This window comes from Heteronotia binoei, chromosome 1 (genome assembly GCF_032191835.1).
Source record: "Heteronotia binoei isolate CCM8104 ecotype False Entrance Well chromosome 1, APGP_CSIRO_Hbin_v1, whole genome shotgun sequence".
Taxonomy (NCBI): Eukaryota; Metazoa; Chordata; class Lepidosauria; order Squamata; family Gekkonidae; genus Heteronotia; species Heteronotia binoei.
This window is the reverse complement of record NC_083223.1, coordinates 18870008-18890206: the sequence shown is the minus strand read 5'-3', so window position 1 is coordinate 18890206 and position 20199 is coordinate 18870008. Positions and strand designations below refer to the sequence as shown.

At 41.9% G+C, this 20199-nt stretch overlaps 1 protein-coding gene across 1 annotated transcript in view; it reads right to left on the bottom strand.

Moving 5' to 3' along the window:
- Positions 1-565: 565 nt before the first annotated feature.
- PCNT (pericentrin) overlaps positions 566-20199 on the bottom strand; it is a 99171-nt gene continuing 79537 nt past the window's right edge. The window contains exons 35-45 of the mRNA XM_060231539.1: positions 18374-18596; positions 17331-17481; positions 14713-15390; positions 13177-13421; positions 11711-11810; positions 9978-10142; positions 8043-8281; positions 7308-7396; positions 4352-4508; positions 3023-3132; positions 566-966 (exon numbers count right to left, since the gene is read on the bottom strand). Of these exons, the coding sequence (XP_060087522.1) occupies positions 950-966; positions 3023-3132; positions 4352-4508; positions 7308-7396; positions 8043-8281; positions 9978-10142; positions 11711-11810; positions 13177-13421; positions 14713-15390; positions 17331-17481; positions 18374-18596 (2174 nt within the window). The 3' untranslated portion in view covers positions 566-949. The remainder of the gene's footprint in view (positions 967-3022; positions 3133-4351; positions 4509-7307; positions 7397-8042; positions 8282-9977; positions 10143-11710; positions 11811-13176; positions 13422-14712; positions 15391-17330; positions 17482-18373; positions 18597-20199) is intronic.

Below are 20199 nucleotides of genomic sequence, written 5' to 3'. Positions count from 1 at the left end.
CTGTGAGGAAGAATGCAGCAGATTTGTTAGTCTTCACCAAAATGAGTTAGAATATAAGGCAGAACAGTGAAAGTAGTATATAAAAGTAGTTATGAGGGAAAATATGTAAGAAAAATCTAGAGTTTAAGAGTTAGATAAAGGCAAGGCCTGATCTAAGCTGCTCTCCCTGTAGAGGAAGGAAAAGAACTGAAAGGTGGGTCATTCCGAAGGCGCCAACAGGAAGTAGAAAAAAGTATTTCCTGCCTCCCTGAAGGATGGATGGGAATAACCCACAGAGATGGCCTCCGCCTCAGAGGGAGACAGTATATTTGTAGATCGAAGGGAGGTGGGAACACTCCTTGAATATTCTTTACAAAGCTTGGAAACTGTTCTCTGTGGGAGGTCTGCAATGATGAAGTCCCATGTGGGACTGCACAGAAGCCATGACAACGAACTGAGGCTGCCCTCTTGAAGCAGTACAAGGCACGAAGGAGTTTCATTTATTTAGCTAAATTTGTGTTTTTTTCCACAGAAAGCAGAACAGCAGCTACCTAATGAAATCAATAAGGAACAGACACAACCAACGTAGTACTAAATAAAAACCTCACCAGTCTTTTAATAACTGTTTACAAATTCTTTAGTAAAAAAGACAAATGACAGCTGCCTTGATGATACAGCAATACTGGGTGGTCTTAGCTAGTATGTGTTATTTCAAATAAAATTCTGAAGCGCTGTTTTCAACCAGAACAGTCACTACCCCCAAAGTATAAAAACATTTAAGTATAGAAAAAGCTTGTACAAAACTCGGATGTAAAACTAACATGCAGATATTCAGAGCATTTTATTCAACTGAGTATGCAGGCTTGTGGCTTGTGTGAGGCGGTTTGTTGTTGGCGGTTTGTTGACCGAGACAGTCTCCAGTTCCAGGAGCTGCAGTTCCAGCAAGACCCAGGATGAGTTCTGGCCATGTTTAAGGTTTCTCTGGTTCTGGAGAAGTCCCAAAAGGATATAAATTCAAGTTAATATAATCACCTAGTAGTTTGATTTCATTATTTAATGCAGGAAGGGATAACAATTGAGGAGCTAAAAATTTAAATATATTCTATTCAGATTTTTAAAAACTTTAAAGTAGATTTTTTTATGTTTTAAAAATATCAGCCACATTATATCTGATTTTTTAGTACCAAGTTACAACCCATGTTCCCTCTAAGCTGTGGACTCTTGTGAGCAAAAATTCTATTTTGTGAGCTACTGGCATTAAAGTTGTGAGCAACTGCATAAATTGGTTTGCTCTAGGGCCATTTTTCCTGAGCTGAGACAAAAATGTGTGAGCCAGAGGCTAAAAAGTTGTGAGCTAGCTCACACTAACTCAGCTTAGAGGGAACACTGGTTACAACATAATGGGAATATAAGCATATTAAAGCTGTTAGAAAATACTGAGTTAAAGCCTGCTTTGAAAAAAAGACACCCTTATCAAGCCTTGTAGTAATTAAAGAGAGAAAATATTTCTGATTGCAGTATCTCTGGTCTCCCTCACCTCTTCACATAGGAGCAAAACCAGAAAGTTTTGATTCTATCTTAACAGGTGGGCTGGACAGTATGGGAGGAGCCATTCCTTCCTCCAGTATCCTGGTCCCAAGCTGTTTAGAGTCTTAAAAGTAAAACGAGCACTTTGAATTGTGCCCAAGAACAAATGGGAAGAAGACAGAAGAGACTGGATTTATACCCACCCTTCACTCCGAGTGGCTTACAATCTCTTTTCCCTTCCCCTCCCCATAACAGACATCCTCCTGCGAGGCAGGTAGGGCTGAGGGAGCTCTAAAAGAAGTGCTCTTGAGAGAACAGCTCTGAGAGAATTTGTGACTGACCCAAGGTCATGTGAACGAGTGAGGAATCAAACCTGGTTCTCCCAGATTAGAGCCCACGCTCTTAACCACTACACCACTCAACCACTTAACCACTCAATCAAATGGGCTGCTGCAGCACAGCCTTTTCAGACAAGATCCCTGTAGCCCACCCCTGACAATATCCTGGCTGCTGCATGGTAGACAGACCAACTGAAGTTTCTTAACCGTTTTCAACAGCAGTCCCACTTATAGTGCATTACACTAATCCAACCCAAATGTGATCAAAACGTGGCGCGCTTGTGCTCAAGTAATGCTTTTAAATCACGGCAACTAAGGAGATCCAATTTAAATAAGTGATCTAAATCAAGTTTCCTGTTTTGCAAATCATACTCAGTGTGGGTTGATTTACACCACTGCACTCCGAGGGAATGCTACGTACATCGTCTGCTGGTTCTTTCAAGACTCTGTCTTGTGAATAAATGCAATCCAGTTCAATAAAAAGTTGGAAATAAAACGTAAACAATAGGAGGGTCTTGATTCTTGCCTACAGTTAGTTCTTCAAACTGACAATTAAGCAATTTTCTAACCTCCACAGATTATTTTAAAAGACTGGATATATAGAGTATTAAATTGAAGCACATTCACAATACAAATCCTAAAGAGACTGAGACTCTCTCCAAGTCTTTGGGAGGCCATGGGGCTGGAAGGGCATCATTCTGCTTAGGATTGCTCTGTTAATGTGATGACATCTCCGTAGTTTAATTCTCTTTTATAAAATATTACAGGTAATCTCAATTAATTTCTTTGATGACCAATAAACAGACAACAGAAAGAAACTGAGAGACCTGGACCGATTTCTTGCTAGGCTTGTTCTGATCTCGGAGCCCTTTTCCCTCTGGTGCTTCTGTCTGATTTCGCACAAGCTGCCCCGGGGCTGTGACTTGCCCTGCCTCTTTCCCGCAGCAAGCAGAAACCGGTTTTCAGAGGATCTTGCTTGCCTCAGGAAAGAGGCAGGGCAATTTGCAGACCTGGGGCAGCTTGTGTGAAATCGGACAGAAGCAGTGGGGGAAATAGGGTTCAGAGACCGGAACAAGCTTAGTGAGAAATCGGTCTGAGCGGAAACAGACTTTACATCCATACAGGAGTGTGAGTCATAAGTTAAGCCAAACACCAGAAGCAGAATATATGTACATTACCTGGCATCATCACCCCTAGTCTTTGCTGAATGGCCTCCAAATAAGCAATGTATTCCGCTAAGGACTGTTCAGGAATCTTCGATGAAGCCTGAGAGGAAGAGCTAGTGAACCTGCGGGATATAAAAATAAGAAAATTAACAAGATTCCAATGTTCAAATAAGCAAAATTAGCTAGGAACACTGAACGGGCACAGAAAGAACAATATTTAGGCATAAAAAGAACATTTTAAGATATTGCTGCAATCTAAACTAAACCGTGGCGCAGAGTGGTAAAGCATCAGTACTGCAGTACTGTGGTCTGAACTCTCTGCTCACGACCTGAGTTTGATTCCGGTGGAAGCTGGATTCAGATAGCCAGCCCAAGGTTGACTCAGCCTTCCATCCTTCCGAGGTCGGTAAAATGAGTACTCAGCTTGCTGGGGGGAAAGTGTAGATGACTGGGGAAGGCAATGGCAAACCACCTCGTAAAAAGTCTGCCATGACAACACTGTGAAAGCAACGTCACCCCAGAGTCGGAAACAACTGGTACTTGCACAGAGGACCTTTCCTTTCCTAAACTACAACTTCCAAAACTGAGCCAATTTACAGCATATGAGATGCAGCTAGTAATAAGTCTTAAGTATTTTTGAAAGGGCTCTAGTACAGGTACAAGTTTCATATTTGTTCACTCAGTGCAAGCCCTGGTGAATTCTTCTCGCATCCCACCTAACGCAAAAAAATGATCACTTGGCTTTTCTTCCTCCTAAATCAGAGAGAGGGCTAATTCTCCTCTCTAAAGTTAGTCGCCTGTATCCAACCAGGCAGTTTCAAAGATTTGTGACCTTTTTAGTTTAGAATGAAGATAACAAAAAAAAAGGGGGAACAGCTTTATACAATTATTCATGGTGTGGGCAAGCTAGAGAATTTTTCTTCCTCCTCTACCATAATAATCTATACATTAGATTCTGAACAGACAGAAGTTTATCTTCCCTCAACACATACAACATATGATGACAGCCGGTATCTTTAAAAAGAATCAGACAGTTTCACAGAGAATAGGTCTATCAATAGCTACTACCCTTGATGGTTCAATGGAACTCTTCATTTCACAGGTGACACGCAGCTGGATACCAGTCGTGAAGGGGGAGACAAGTAATGGCAGCGGAAAGCATTTGCTCCCTGCTTGAACAGAGAACAGCTGGTTGGCTAAATGGATTACACGGACCTCTGAGCTAATCTGATGTTAATAGACCGTTCAAATTGTGTTTTGTTTAGAGATTCACTTAGACTGATGTATCGCTTTAGGAAAACTATGCAGAAGAAAAAAACAGAGAACAAAATCTACGCTAACCTGGCATTCATTTGAGGTGGTGATTTCAGCGAGCCGCTTCCAAGTCTCACAGTGACGTTTCTGTTGCGGCAGCCAGTTTCGCGAGTTACTGGAGATGATGTATCAACAGCTGGGAAAGACTGCGGTTGCTTGATTACTTGTATTTTACCTCTGGGATCTGGAGTGAATGAGTGACATATTGGGGTTTTTTTGTTTATATCTGAATTCTACCCGAGAGGTTAGATAAATACGTGCAAAAGGAGATTAAGAAAAACACCAAAAATGTGTTCAATAACAGAGTTCTGTTATGTAAGGAATAACATGTACGTTAAAAATGAATAAAGCAATGTTTAATATACAGGCCAGTACACATTCCATAAGGAGCCCTGTGGCGCAGAGTGGTAAAGCTGCAGTACTGCAGTCGGAGCCCTTTGCTCATGACCTGAGTTTGATCCCAGCGGAAGCTGGGTTCAGGTAGCTGGCTCCAGGTTGACTCAGCCTTCCATCCTTCCAAGGTCGGTAAAATGAGTACCCAGCCTGCTGGGGGGAAAGTGTAGATGACTGGGGAAGGCAATGGCAAACTACCCCTTTAAAAAAAGTCTGCCATGGAAACATCGTGATGCGACATCACCCCAGAGTCAGAAACGACTTGTGCTTGCACAGGGGACGACCTTTACCTTTTTATACAAGCCATAAAACCTCCAACAGAAAGCAGAGCTAAACTGCACTTGCAGGGAGCAACTGGCTCCCCGCAGTGGATCCTGGCTGAGATGCCCTCTCCTGGATGGCAGGAGAAAATCTGGATACACTTGGGAAGCCGAAATATAAAAACAACAAAATACAACAAAAACCAATAAGGAAATTTTCAGGTATATTTTCAGCTCAGATAGATCTGAATGCACACCCCTACACTGGAGCGTAAATGTAAATTATTCATATAGATAAACAACAGCTGCCTCACCTCCTGCCTAATCAGCATTTTGCATTAAACGCTTGTTAGACCTAATATGATTACCCTAAGGGAAAGGGAAGGTCCCCTGTGCAAGCACCAGTCGTTTCCAACTCTGGGGTGACGTTGCTTTCATAACATTTTCACAGCAGACTTTTTATGGGGTGGTTTGCCATTGCCTTCCCCAGTCATCGACACTTTCCCTCCAGCAAGCTAGGTACTCATTTTACCAACCTCGGAAGGATGGAAGGCTAAGTCAACCTCGAGCCAGCTACCTGAAAAACCCAGCTTCCTCCGGGGATCGAACTCAGGTCGTGAGCAGAGCTTAGGACTGCAGTACTGCAGCTTTAACACTCTGCGCCACGAGGCTCTTGATTACCCTAAGACTAATCCCTAATAAAATGCTGTGAACTGAAAAGCAATGCTGCCTATGAGTTAGAGCCTTGTGAGCAAAAATTCTACTTTGTGAACTACTGGCATTAAAGCTGTGAGCTACTGCATCAATTAGCTGGCTCCGGGGACATTTTTCCTGCGGCTAAGAGAAAAATACGTGAGCCGGAGGTTAAAAAACTGTGAGCTAGCTCACGCTAATTCAGCTTAGAGGGAGCACTGCTAAAAAGGCAAGCGCTGTGCTGCCTGAATGGAAAGGAGTTGATTAAAATGCAGAATGCACACAGAATGAATGAAATGTGGAATACGCTGCCAGAGGATGTCATGATGGCCACAGCTCTAAAACGGGATTTGATAGATAGGTCCATCGGTGGCTACTAGCCAAGGCAACTGAGGGGAATGTCCACATTCAGAGGCACTAAACCTTTGAAGACCAGTGCCAGGATGCAACATCAGGTGAACGCCTTGGCCTCTGTGCCCTGTTGGTAGACATTTAGAAGAATTGGTTGGCCACTGTGCAACACTATATGGATCACTGGGTCTGATCCGACACGACGATTCTTGTGTCCTTGTGACTGCTTTCAATGCCATGCTTTCTGCGCCAGCATTCAGATGAACAGAATTTCTTTCCAGATTTCAGTGGCTAATGTCTTGTTTTCTTAGTAATTAATTAGGAATTTTGACTGTATGCTGTACAGTAAAATCTTACGCTGTTTATCTATGAGTGCAGAGGTAACAGAAATAAGTAGATAGATATTGGATTTATATCCCGCCCTCCACTCCGAAGAGTCTCAGAGCGGCTCAAAATCTCCTTTACCTTCCTCCCCCACAACAGACACCCTGTGAGGTAGATGGAGATATTGGATTTATATCCCGCCCTCCACTCCAAAGAGTCTCAGAGCAGCTCACAATCTCCTTTCCCTTCCTCCCCTACAACAGACACCCTGTGAGGTAGATGAAGATATTGGATTTATATCCCGCCCTCCACTCCAAAGAGTCTCAGAGCAGCTCACAATCTCCTTTCCCTTCCTCCCCTACAACAGACACCCTGTGAGGTAGATGAAGATATTGGATTTATATCCTGCCCTCCACTCCGAAGAGTCTCAGAGCAGCTCACAATCTCCTTTATCTTCCTCCCCCACAACAGACACCCTGTGAGGTAGATGAAGATATTGGATTTATATCCCACCCTCCACTCCGAAGAGTCTCAGAGCGGCTCACAATCTCCTTTACCTTCCTCCCCCACAACAGACACCCCGTGAGGTAGATGAAGATATTGGATTTATATCCCGCCCTCCACTCCAAAGAGTCTCAGAGCGGCTCACAATCTCCTTTACCTTCCTCCCCCACAACAGACACCCTGTGAGGTGGGTGGGGCTGGAGAGGGCTCTCACAGCAGCTGCCCTTTCAAGGACAACCTCTGCCAGGGCTATGGCTGACCCAAGGCCATCCCAGCAGCTGCAAGTGGAGGAGTGGGGAATCAAACCTGGTTCTCCCAGATAAGAGTCTACACACTTAACCACTACACCAAACTGGTGTATACATCTCATGACTTCCCTATTTAATCTTGTTCTCATATACCTAAAGAAGAATGACCAAATGCATCCCCAGAATTCTACACTCAGAAGAATTCCTTACTTGAGTTATGTCCAGTCCTATGTGAAAGGGTTTCTGAAGCCATCTCTTTTCTACTTACTTTATGCCATTTTTTCACCAGAAACTTTAACCTGGCAGGGAGAAAAGAGAGTCAAATTAATGTGTGACATAGTTTATCGTTTGTGTGTGTGAGTATGTGTGCCTGCACCTGGAAGTCATGGTGACTTCTGATGACTGACCCCTACTGGGGGCCAGGAGGATACAGGGGGCTGAATGAAGCCTGCCCCTGCCCTCCCGACTGCTGGTATTTCAAGATCGTCTCCCATCCAAGCACTTGCCAGAGTTGACCCTGCTCAGCTTCCGAGATCTGACAAGAGCAGGCTTGCCTGGGCTATCCAGGTCAGAGCTACAAGCATCATAGTTTAGATATCCGCCATGAATTTTTTGAGAGAGGCAGATTATAAATGCTGTAAAACAAATGGCACAAATTGCTGCAGTGTCTGATGTGTTTTTAGAAGTGCAACCTGAAAATTTTATGCCCCATAATAATATAGTCACCACAAGGCCCCTTGAGGCAGAATGGGATAATAAAGTAACAAAACATAACAACAGCAACAAAAACGAATACAGTTTGGAGCTCTACTGAGCATTTCAACTCTGTTGGTTCAACAGCATTTATATAATTTTTTATTCTTCCTTAAAAAACCTGAGATCAATAATTACAATGATATTTAATAACAGAAAATAATTGGTTGGTAATGATATAATGCTATTTACCTTGATATTGCAATGACCACTCTAACAACAGATCTGAACTTTGTAAAAGAACGGCTCCGTGATTCAGAAACTTTAAGATCTGGAGGGGACGGATAGATGCCCATACGAGCTATCAGGGACAAAGTTGCTTGTTCGCATTCTTGAAATCCACCCAGAAGCAACAGAAGGTATTTTTTCTGATAAATGAGAGCTTTCCTAAAGCTTTCAGCTCGCAAATACTTCCTATATAGCTTCTGAAGCTGAAACACCAAACAAAAAAAAAGATTTTTTTTCTTATGAGGGATTAAAACTAGTTACAAAAACAATTTACTGAAACATTTTGTTAATGTATAGCCTGTTAGCAGTTTATGGCAGGGGTGCTTTTGTTTGGTGGGGGGGATCTTTTGCATTGAAAAACTACATGGAGCTCACCCTCATTTGCAATTAATTCTTCCAAGCACAGCTGTCCCACCTCACTTCATTCTTTCACCCAATCAGGGCTTTTTTTTGTAGCAGGAACTCCTTTGCATATTAGGCTCTGATGCAGCCAATCCTCCAAGAGCTCACAGGGCTTTTAGTACAGGGCCTACTGTAAGCTCCAGGAGGACTGGCTACCCCAGGGCCTAATATGATAAGGAATTCCTGCTACAAAAAAAGCCCTACACCCAATTAACCACAACCACGTTTCCATAAACCCAGTTCACAAACTGAATATCAAGAAGGGGCAAACAGGAAGGCCTGCCAGACTTTACGTCTCACATAATCAACAGAAAATTGACTTTACGCTTTTGAAAAGTAATGACTTTGATTTGCTGGACATTAAATGTGCCCCAGACTTGTCATTCCCGTTGGCTTGAAAAGGCTCCGTCTGAAGTACAAGAAAGAGAGATGGAGGGTCTGCATCTCTATCCACCACATTCAAAGTAAACAAGGAGTATTAATTAAAAAGCACTGGCGTTAAAGCTGTTTTTCAAATCTCTTGCTGTAGTTTGTGGGATACTGTGCTGGTGTAGCAAGATGCATATTCAGAGCGCTATTCCATGCCCAGTATTCAAATGCTCCTCAGGCCTAAAGTACTTACCGCTTGCCCAGAAAATTCTGCAGTATCATAGTGGAAGAAGAGCAGGAAGTTCTTTGTAGATGAACCTTAAACATCTGAATACCAACTAATTTCTGTTATGTGGACGGTATCATATTCCGCTAAAGCCAATGTGAATTTCTTCACAGAAGTGGATCTTACACCACTGTTTAGAACTACACCCATATATTTAGCTTTATTATTATTACGTTTTGTAAACATGAATTTTGGACTTCTGGGTGAATTTGTCGCTTGGACCTCACTCAGCTGCAGGGCCCACTTGCAAAAGTAATTAAAGGGAACTTTCCCTTTAAATGGCTTTTGCAAGCTATTTCAGTTATCTCTTTCACTCCCCCCACCCTCACAGTTCCACAGGCTTCCTTCCTTGCAAAGTACTGGGCTCTCCTTTGGAGGTTTTTAAACAGAGGCTAGATGGCTTTCTAACAGCAATGCTGATTCTGTGAACTTCGGCATGAAAGGGCGGGCAGCAAGGGTTATTATCAGTGCTTAGTTCTTGTGGCCCTTTTTTGCAAACCCAGGGAAATGCCAGTTTGGTCGAGGATCCTGGAAGTTTTAAAACCATCTTCTGAGCATGAAACGGGTCATTGGAGATGCTGGGGAGGGTAGTTGTGAATTTCCTGCATTGCACAGGGGGCTGGATTAGATGACCCTGGAGGTCCCTTCCAATTCTATGATTCTACTACAGAAAGCACTTATGAGACAGCAAGGAGTCTTCGCTCAGATACAGCTCTTTTTCCTGCTCCTGTTATACTCCAAATCCACACAGCCACATGACAACCCAATTATGCTCCATAACCTATTGTTGCTACCATTTTTTTTAAAGGTTCCAATGTACAAATGATACTTAGAAAAAATACCTTTAGGTTGGAGGGACCCGTGGTTGGTTTATTTTCAGACACAGGATTAGTTTTTGTTACTTCATACTCTGGTGCTTTCAAACCATTCTGGGAAACAGCCTTCTCTTGTGGCCACGCAATTCTTTCCAATTCCTGCATGGAGTTCATAATACACGTAGGGGAGGCCTAACATAATATTCAAACAATAACCTGCTGAAATCTCTTTAAAATACAATACACTAAGGTACTCTCAATGTACAACAGTCTAGTTAAAAAAAAAAAGACTGATAAACCCTTGGTGGTGATGCAAACTGGAAAGCTGGATTACGAAAACTCCTTTCTGTTGAACATATAGATGAGCAGGCAGCAAAGCATTACACTCTGTTCCGTCACAAAACCAGCAAAGCAAAATTGATGCCCTGTCAAGTGAAGAGACCCCTCCCAGTTTTCTAGTATGATTTTAATTGGGGGGGAAACTCCAATCCATTGGAAAAACAAATGCAACCACTACAGATAAGAATGTAAGAGAAGTCATGTTGGATCAAGCCAATGGCTCATCCAGTCCAACACTCTGTGTCACACAGTGGCCAAAAAACCCCCCAAGTGCCATCAGGAGGTCCATCAGTGGGGCCAGGACACTAGAAGCCCTCCCACTGTATTCCCCCAAGCACGAAGAATACAGAGCATCACTGCCCCAGACAGAGAGTTCTAACAATACGCTGACCTGCAACAAGGGGGGGAAAGGCATTTTTCAGCAGGGAATTCTCTTCTACCATGTCCTAAAGATGACAGTGGCCCAACTCAACCCCACTGTGTAGTCCTCCCCTAGTACAGACAACGGAGGAGGGTCTGTCTGCTTTCCCAAAGGAACTTTGTAGTCAGTCCACCTTTTCATTCTCATTTGCAGGTAGAAGACAAAGTAGCAAGGGGAATTACAATAGCTGTTGGAGGATGACTCTGCACAAGAAAATTTTAGATCCATTTCTAATACAAGAAAGCTCATGAGGAGGATTATACTGATCTCAAGATAAGAAAGTAACCCAAGACCAATCATGTGTCCCCTTCAAAGGCAACATTCAGTATGCTATTTCTCTGTTTGTCTGAACATGTAGAGGACAAATGATGCTGAATTTCTCTGAAACATCGTGGCCTTGTGCGCAATCATGACTTCTGCAACTCTTGCCTGCTTAAGCTATGTTGTCCAATTTTCAGGCAGAAAAATCCCAAGGGAACCTATATGAAACAGATAACCTTAGACATGAAAGTGGGCACAGGACTAAACCCCTCTCCTTATAACGCTAGCACATAAATTATTCATCAGAATTCTAAATACGTTCTAGGCAGTTTGCTACCAGGAAGCCAATGGCTCAGGGCCCACAGGAATAACATTCAAGACCACCTCCCTAAACTAACAGTTACAGTGAATTCAAATCCACGGATTTACTGGAGCAGTTCTGCGTAGGAGTGCGCCATAAGGCTGCTGTCTTGAGCATTATAAAAAATCTCACACGATGGATATTTTCCTACATTCTTCTATAGAAGAACTGGACCACCACTGAAATGCAAAATGCCTTTGATCCGGGCAACAAACCTGCGGTAGCAATCAAAAGCAAGACGTGAAAGTTTTGAAACAGCGGACAAAAAATTAGGATAAGTTCTTTAAGCCTCTGAAAACTGAAATAGGAAAGTTACTTGTCCTCTTTAAAAATTCTACACACTGTAACACTTTATCACAATAAAATGAACTCTCTTACCAAAGGTCTGGAAGAAGTCAGTAATTCTGCTTTCAGATCCTCAAGTGTACGCAACAAGGTTGAAATGGTTTCATCATTTAAGGCAGGCCAGTTAAGTGTTCTATTAAATACAGAGCAGAAAGACTGTTTAAGCAGTCATCTCTTGCTGTACACGTGAAGTCTGAGTTCCTTAGAATGAAGGTAATGAAACAGATGGCCAAGTGACATGCACACAAGTGATAATTCGCCTTGATCCTTGACACATACTTTAGTTGCCTAAAAGCCTGATTACAGAAGACGAATTAACTCTTTCCTCTTGGGCCATTTCACCAATCAGATACTTTCCTCTCTTGGCTTAAGTCCAGGCGACGGGAATTTTATCTCTCACCTCCTCCAGAGCTGCAACCCCAATACTTATTATTACAGTAGCACTTTTGCATGCTAAATTACAGCAGAATGTTAACTTTATATGAAATAAAGTTTAATTAGCCATTACAAAAAGGTGCAAACCAGCCACATCTCAAAAGGTTGTTTTGTGTGAATACATTTGTATAGTTTTTAAAACAGTGCTAGCAAACCATATTCTACACCAAAGGTGGCCAAACTTGCTTAACATAAGAGCCACATAGAATAAATGTCAGATGTTTGAAAGCTGCAAGAGGTGAACATCAGATGTTTGAGAGAAGGAAGGAAGGAAATGGACTGGGGGAGGGAGGGAGAGGTGGAAAGAAAGCAACTTTAACGTCAATGCATTCTCCATGCCACCAGCTAGCTTGAAGAAGTGATTTAAAAAGAGAAATGCAATGTCTTTTCCAAGTCAGCCATTAGTGTGGTGGGGACCTTTGAGAGCCACACCATAGGTGTGAAAGAACCACAGTTTGGCCACCCTTGTTCTACACTGATCTAAATAAAATATATGGCTAAAAAGAAACCCTTATGAAACTCCTGTTTTGAAAAAAAAAAACACTTTTCATTTTTTTATCAAATGAAAACTGATATTTTTCACTTGTCCCATGCACAGACCTGATGAACACAGTTAGTGAGTAGTAGAAACAATGATTCACAATTGATGCAGTGAATTTTGACTTACAAAAGCCTACCCTTTTTGAGAGTCTTTTAAGGTCTACCTTAATTTTGCTCCAAAAAACTAACATAGCTACGCACCTAGAATCACAATGACAATCCTTCCCAATTGTGTAGACAATATTTTCCAAGCTAGAAATAGGAACAGTATCCTTAGAAATACCCTTGTGCTGTAACCTGGATAACTCAGGCAAGTCTGATCTCATCAGCTCTTGACCCTGGCAAGTACCTAGATGGGAGACCTCCAAAGGAATACTAGGGCCAGGACGCAGAGGCAGGCAACAGCAAGCCACCTCTTTGAAATGTCCAAGCCCCACCAGGGGTCACCAAAAGTCAACCATGGCTTCCAGGCACACACATACAAAATTCAATTTTTAAAAAATCCTTGTGAAAAAAAATCTTACCTGTCTTTATACACAAACTCAGAAAGGTAAGTAGCAGCAAGGAGCAACTGTCCTCTGATGTTTTCTAGTTTCTGCTGTTCCATTTGCAGCTGCGGGTTAACTGATACGTTGGCAGTACAATTTCTCGAAGGATATGAAGGCAGTTTGCGTTGGACCTGAATGTATACTTCCTGCTCTTTCAATTCTTCTAGCATGTGCTGCAGTTCCTCGATTCTTCCAGCGTTCTGCCAATGTTGTAATTCTAACTATTGGAATAAAAAAAGTATAGAAATATATCCTGTACATAAATATTAACAGTCAGTGTGGAGCAGAAGTTAAAAGTGCTGGATTTGGAGGACCTGGATTCAAATCCTACTCAGTAATGAACCTTGCAAGGTGATCTTAGGCCAGCCTAATCTACCACACAAGTTTGAGACGAAAAAAGGAGAGAGGAGAACCGTGTATCGCTGTTTGGAGAAAGCACTGTGATGAGCGGCTACTATTCATAACAATTCAATTACTTAATTTTTTTAAAAGGCAAAATTACCTTTAATGTTAACACTTCTCTGTAAATTCTATACAACGGTTACATACAAACTTATGTATCTATAATACAATTCAAGTACTTTCTTAGGCAATCATAACTCACTCTTTTAGACAGACTTCCACTATGAGCTCACAAGAAATATATGTAAGTTTGTATAATTATAGTACAGTCCAAGTGTTTTCTGGTAAATTCTACTCAACTTTGCTCAAGCAGGGCCAGCCCCAGACTGTCTGGCACCCTAGGCAAGGCTAACTTCTGGTGCCCCCTCCCTGCATTGATAACATCACTGAATCACATGGAGGGGGCTCCATTTGGCACCCCCAGAAGGCCAGCGCCCTAGGTGATCACCTAGTTTGCCTAGTGGCAGGGCCAGCCCTGAACTCAACCAACTTCTTGACAACGCTCCAAAATCTTCCGCAGAAGCAACACATTCCAATTTCTGAAAAGCTATTAAATGGAAGGATCCAACCTATCGCTTATCACAGATTAAAGGTCTTTGCTGTACTTAGGTTGGAAACTCGAGGAGTTTCTAATTTATTTCGTCTGTACTCAAGAGTACTGCTGGACACTAGGGCTTTCCTCCAGACCTCTAATTTCATTGACCAGCTCAGGGTGTGAAATTGAAGGCTACAACTAAGCTGAAGGGAATAGTGGCATAGCATGGGGGAGATTGTAAATAAGTAATTGTGTATTTATGACATTTTTAAAGAGCAGGCCATTTATCTCTGATATTCAAAGATAAATGGGCTGCAGCATTCCATGCAAATATAGTAGGAAATGTGGATAATGCTGTAATGTGGTATGCTGCTATAAGATCCCAGTGGGGAGATAAGCAGGGTATAAATAAAATAATAAATACTGTTCAGTAAATAGCCAAACTGTGTCACAAAAAAATCATAAAACCTCTTCTTGGGTTGCTGTTCCATAGGGCAGATTTTCAGGATTACTGTATGTGACATTTTATTACGCACTGGTTACAAAACAGAAAGAAATCACCTTTTTTTTTTTACCTGGCTTTCTTGAGCTTTCTGCAGTTCCTTTAGCTTGTCCAATGTCGTTTGTCGGTCTGGCCTCGTCTCTCTTGCTCCTTGTTCTGCTGTGTTCTCCTGATCCGTCAGGGATCTGAAGATGGCCTGCAATTGTTCCCATTCCTTTTTCATTTGGGCCTCCTTTTCCCTCTCTGTCTCCAAGGCATGGATAATGTCCTGCTTTTGATTATGCAAAGATGACTGCGTAATTTGCAAACTTCTGAAGAGGTCTTCTTCTCTCTCCGCTTCTTCGCGTATTTGCTTCTTGGAATCAAGAAACTGCTGTTGCGTCCTCTCAACGATGGCTTCCAGATCCTTGGTACGGGACCGCTCTATAGCCAACTGAGCTTGCAGTTCTTCTTGCAGTGAATCTTTATGCTTACAAGACCCACATTCATTTACTCTCCTGCTCAGCTGTTCCGTTAAAACACGCTCATGGGCCAAAGCACTTAAAAGCTCTGAACAGTGGCTCTTCTCAGCATCTATATTCTTCTGCAGTTCTACTGACTTACTCTGTTCTTGGGACAGCAAGGCCTCGCAGCGAGAATGCTCTATCTGAAGTTCTTTACGCAGGTTGCTGTTTGCGGTCTGCTCATGCTCTAAAGCCACAGACAACCGGTTGTTTTGAATGCACTGTAGCTCCAAGGCAGCCTGCAGCTCCTGTTCAACAGAATGAGACATTCACTGGCATTATGCCTGTGGGCATATTAAGAAAACCATCTAGGTAACCAGCTGATCTACAATTAAATTATTACAATCTAGGCATAAAGGCACTGTAGGAGGATAACATCAGGTCAGAAATCCAGTTTATAAACTAAATCTGAGAAGCATTTTTTGAACTGCGAATCAATATTTGGTCATTCATCCTGGGTTTTATTTTACAAATATGGATTTTCTGTGGCGTGCTCATTTTGCTCAGTGTCAGCTGCCAAGGATATCAGTAACCAGTGTTCCCTCTAAGCGGAGTTAGTGTGAGCCAGCTCACGGATTTTTAGCCTCCAGTTCACACATTTTTGTCTTAGCTCAGGAAGGATGACCCCAGAGCACACTAATTTATGTGGTAGCTCACAACTTTAATGCCAGCAGCTCACAAAGTAGAATTTTTGCTCACAAGACTCTGCAGCTTAGAGGGAACATGTCAGTAACCCCTCTACCTTGCAAATGTATCAACAATGAAGTATAAAATGAAAGGGTGGCTTATTAAATGCTCCTGCTGCCTTTTCTAAAATACACAACAGAAAAAGGCTTGAGCTTGGAGCAAACATCTGAGCCTTGTAAGACACTGAAATGTGTGTGGAACAAAACGAATCTGGTTGCAGAGTTATTTCAAGTCTTGTGAAAGAAGCACAATCACTTCCTGATCGTGCCTCTAACTTGGAGATCCCTTTTGCCAATGCAGCTATGACTGGTAACAGCCCTGAGAGAAAAGCTCTTCCAGAACAGTAGCAGGCAGTTTAAAATGTGTGGATCCTTCAGGAAATTTTAAACGCGGGTTTTCAAAACAAATCACTCGGCATGCTATCGCCGGCCAACACTTACCACTCATAAGGTGCTCATATTAAATCCATGCAACACACTGTCCAGATCCCATCGCTGCTGCAAGATTTATTCACAGCATCGCATCTGCTGCTGACCAAAGCGTTATACCTGGCCATTCAATAAAAACTTCTAGGTTGCACCTGATGACAAGCTTCCAAACAATAAACATCAGCTGCTTAGGATCTACTGGCCCTCTGTTATCGGCTCCTCAATACAGACTTCTCTGTTCCCAGAGAGTTCTGCCTGTCACCCTTGACAGTTCATTGAGCACGGGTGTTCAAAGGAAAAGCCTACTGGACACTTAGAACATAGCCACTGGCCCAGGATTCTGTAAAGAACCTGTACTGAGACAAAGCAGCCTTTGCAAACCCGCTGCATGGCATGTGCTCATGGCACTCCTATGTATCCATAGCATGGAAACCACCAGTACTCTAGTCCCCTGAGGTTAACTTGGGACTGTTATCCATCTGGTGATTTCCCAACTGCCCATAAAAAGAGAAGATGTTCTTCTCTTTGGCCATGTCTGACACTATGACTGATGTGTCCAGTACAATAGCACCAAAAATAACAAAAATTATTTCTAAAAAAACCTTCCTTCCCTTTTCTTTCTATGTTTTCCGCCCTTTCATAACAGCACTCCGTAACAATACTAACAACAAGATAATATACTTAACCAGGAGAAACAGATTTTCTCCTTCGAAGTTCCTAGGGGAAAATGGTTATTTACATAGCACCATCAGCATACACAAATTTAACACAAGAAGCCAAAAGAGAACTCCTAAGAAATTGCAAACTTTTTTGGGTTTTTTTAGCTCATTAATGCTTGGCTTACTTTTCCATGGGTAGAACAGAGTTTGTGCACTCCAATTTAACCCATTTCCTGATACAAAAATCTCATTAAAGAAAATGCTAGATCAATCAGTATGCATTTATTTCTTTTTCACTATTTCTTCTCACTGATGGGATTTGGGTTTCCTCGGTGCAAGACCTGGATAAGCAGAAGAAAGCAGTACAAAAGCTTCAGCACCCTGGAGGTCTGTCATTTTCATACAATGTTTTACCTCTATTGCTTTTGATTTTTCATCCTCTTTTATCTTCCTCTGCTGCTGTTGTTCATCTAACATAGCCTGTAACTCTTTTTCTTTAAGGCGTGTATTCTGCAACTCTTGAAGTACAGATGTCATACTTTTCTCTTTGCTTTCCAGTGCAGAACTGAAACATATATAAGTTATACATCTCACCGGTAAACTATTAGTGCTAGAGACAACCCTAGTGTGAGAGCTCTGAGCTACGTTACGGCAAACCAAAGCACAGCGATTTTTGACGCTTCAGGCCTGACTATGCCCTGCACTGTTCTTTCTGTGTAAAAGGTCTGCTTTGACATTAACAAGGCATGTTTCCCTCTGCTACACACATCTTATTTATTAATAAGGACAAAGACATATTCAGGTAACAGAGGAATAACACTGCACAGGAGAAAGACTCTTCTCTAGAGCCGCACAGTGGCAGGGATAGCAAAAAACAGGGCAGTTTGGCCTCGTACAATGAATTTATGCCAGATGTTGGTAGAAAATTAAGAACACAGAATGTGACATAGACCCCAATTGAAGGGAACGGGTGGGGTCTGCATAAAATCTGCTCAGCAAAAGAGAAAATAAGATCTCATGGCCTCTAAGAGTCTATGTAGCCTGATCAACCTCTCAGTTTGTACTGGTGTGGCCAAAAACTACAAACCAAAACAAAATGTAAAAATGTGGTTCAGGTCCATCCCTATTTTTACTGTTTTATTTCTGCTGCTTTTTGTACTAATTTGTTTTTACTTTTCATTATTACTGATTTTATTGCAGTTGTAGAATTTTATTTATCCTCTGTTAAAAAGTGGTGTAGGTAATGTTTGAAGGAGAAAAGCTGGGTATGAATTACCCAAATAATAAACAGACAGCAAGGCTTATTGTTGTAAGCCACCCTGATACCGCTTGCGGGATAGAGTGGGGTATAAATCTAACAATTAAATTAAACCACCTCACAATAAACATTTTCTTACGAAATTGTAGCAAAAGATAATTCAAAACACAAATCAGTTGTGTAGAACCCACAGTCTTACCTGTACTTTATTACTTCTTTTTGGAGATTCTGTAAAGCCTTTTGCAACTGCTCATTTGTATTCGTGCTTTCAGAGAGACCCAGTTTCAAGTTCATTATTGCAGTGTCCTCCTCTTTCAGTAGCTTGTGCATCTCAGAGACCTTTTCTTGCTCACTTTTTAGAGAAGTCTGCAAGTCACTTGCAATGGATTTCTCCTGCTGAAGTTTATATTCTAGTAGTTCAACTAAAACAAAGATTTCAAAAAGTTTAAAACTCTATACAAAATTTCAGCTAACCTTTTTTTAGACGACCAAGAATTGATTGTAGATAAGTTCAAGCAAAGTGGAAGGGGAACTAACGACCCCTAATTTGCATCTTCATCAATCAGCATCACCTTATTATTATTATTCTGCAAAGCTACTTTGGTCGTGGTTAGTCAAATGTTAAATGTAAATGCTTATGTCTTATGGTTGATAAATTGTTTTATGATTTTTATCCTATTTATTACATGTTATGCCCATGCATATGCAGGAATATGTAAGCCGCCCTGAGCCCGTTTCGGCGGGGAGGGTGGGATATAAACGGAAATAAATAAATAAATCCAGTAGTGTAATCAACAGTAATGATTCCTTTAAAAGGAGAGCTACTAGCCCAGCAAGAAGTATGTACTACAGAGTCATGAATATTACAGAGGCTGTAAGGCTCCAGAGATAAAAAATATTAAAATAAATGTTTTTGAAGCTGACACATGGTTTTGAGAGCCTCAGAGTAAAGGCTTAAGTTATTTATAGGTGCATCTCTTGACTAAGACATTTATCAAAACAATCAAAATTCCATTGAGAACCTACTTTATACACATTTGGAGAATTTATATTCGTATCGCTTTTGAGTGTTGAACAAGTCTTTACATATTCCTTGGAAACTTGGAACTGTAATGGAACTTGGTGGATTGGTTTATGTTATTCTGGCTATTGTATTTATTGGCAACAGTGTGTGTGTTACAACATTTTGATTTTTTCTCATAAGTATTACTAGTGTTTGTGTATTTTTTATGTATTGGTGATATTAAGTACATTGTTTTCATGTTCAAGTGAGATATCTGGTGTTTTCTGGTTGTTTAGTTTTTTCAGTGATGCAGAATGGAACATCTTGGCTGGCAGGATGTCAGGCCTAAAGCAACATTCCTTTCATATGCAGAATACTGTTTGGATGGCCCTGCTTTTAGGAGATGGGTAATAGGGGTGTGCATTCGGTTCGGCCGAACCGCATAGACCACCGAATCATCCCTGATTCGGAAGTATACGGCACCGTATACTTCCGAATCAATTTTCAGCCCATTAAACGGGAGCCGTATATGGCTCCCCGTATACTTCCGTATCAATATTCGGAAGTATACAGAAGTCAATGGAAAAGGCAGGAAAGGAGCTTCTGCAGCCTCAGGGGAGCTGCTTGCTTCCTTTACCACCTTTGGAAGCCTTTTCCCGCCTCTCCCATAGCCTCCCTGGGATCAGGGAGGGAGGGGGAGAGGAGCCCCAGCAGCCAATCCAAAGCATGCATTTGCAAAAAGCATTGCAAATGCATGCTTTGCAGGGCTGTTGTGTAGCTGATGGCTGGGCTAATTCCTCAGCCATCAGCAACATTGTTGTTCTTTTGTTTACTTGGGTATCCAAGTAAACAGTGTTCTCTGGCCAATCACAGAGCAGTGCTATTTTTTGAAACTGCTCTGTGTAGGGCCAGAGAACCATTTTAAGGAGTCTGCCTGGCTGGACTCCATTCCATTGCTGTTGTGTTGGTGTGAGAGAGAGACTGTGCTGCGCTGGCCCTTGGCCTCAGCTGCTGCTGCTCTC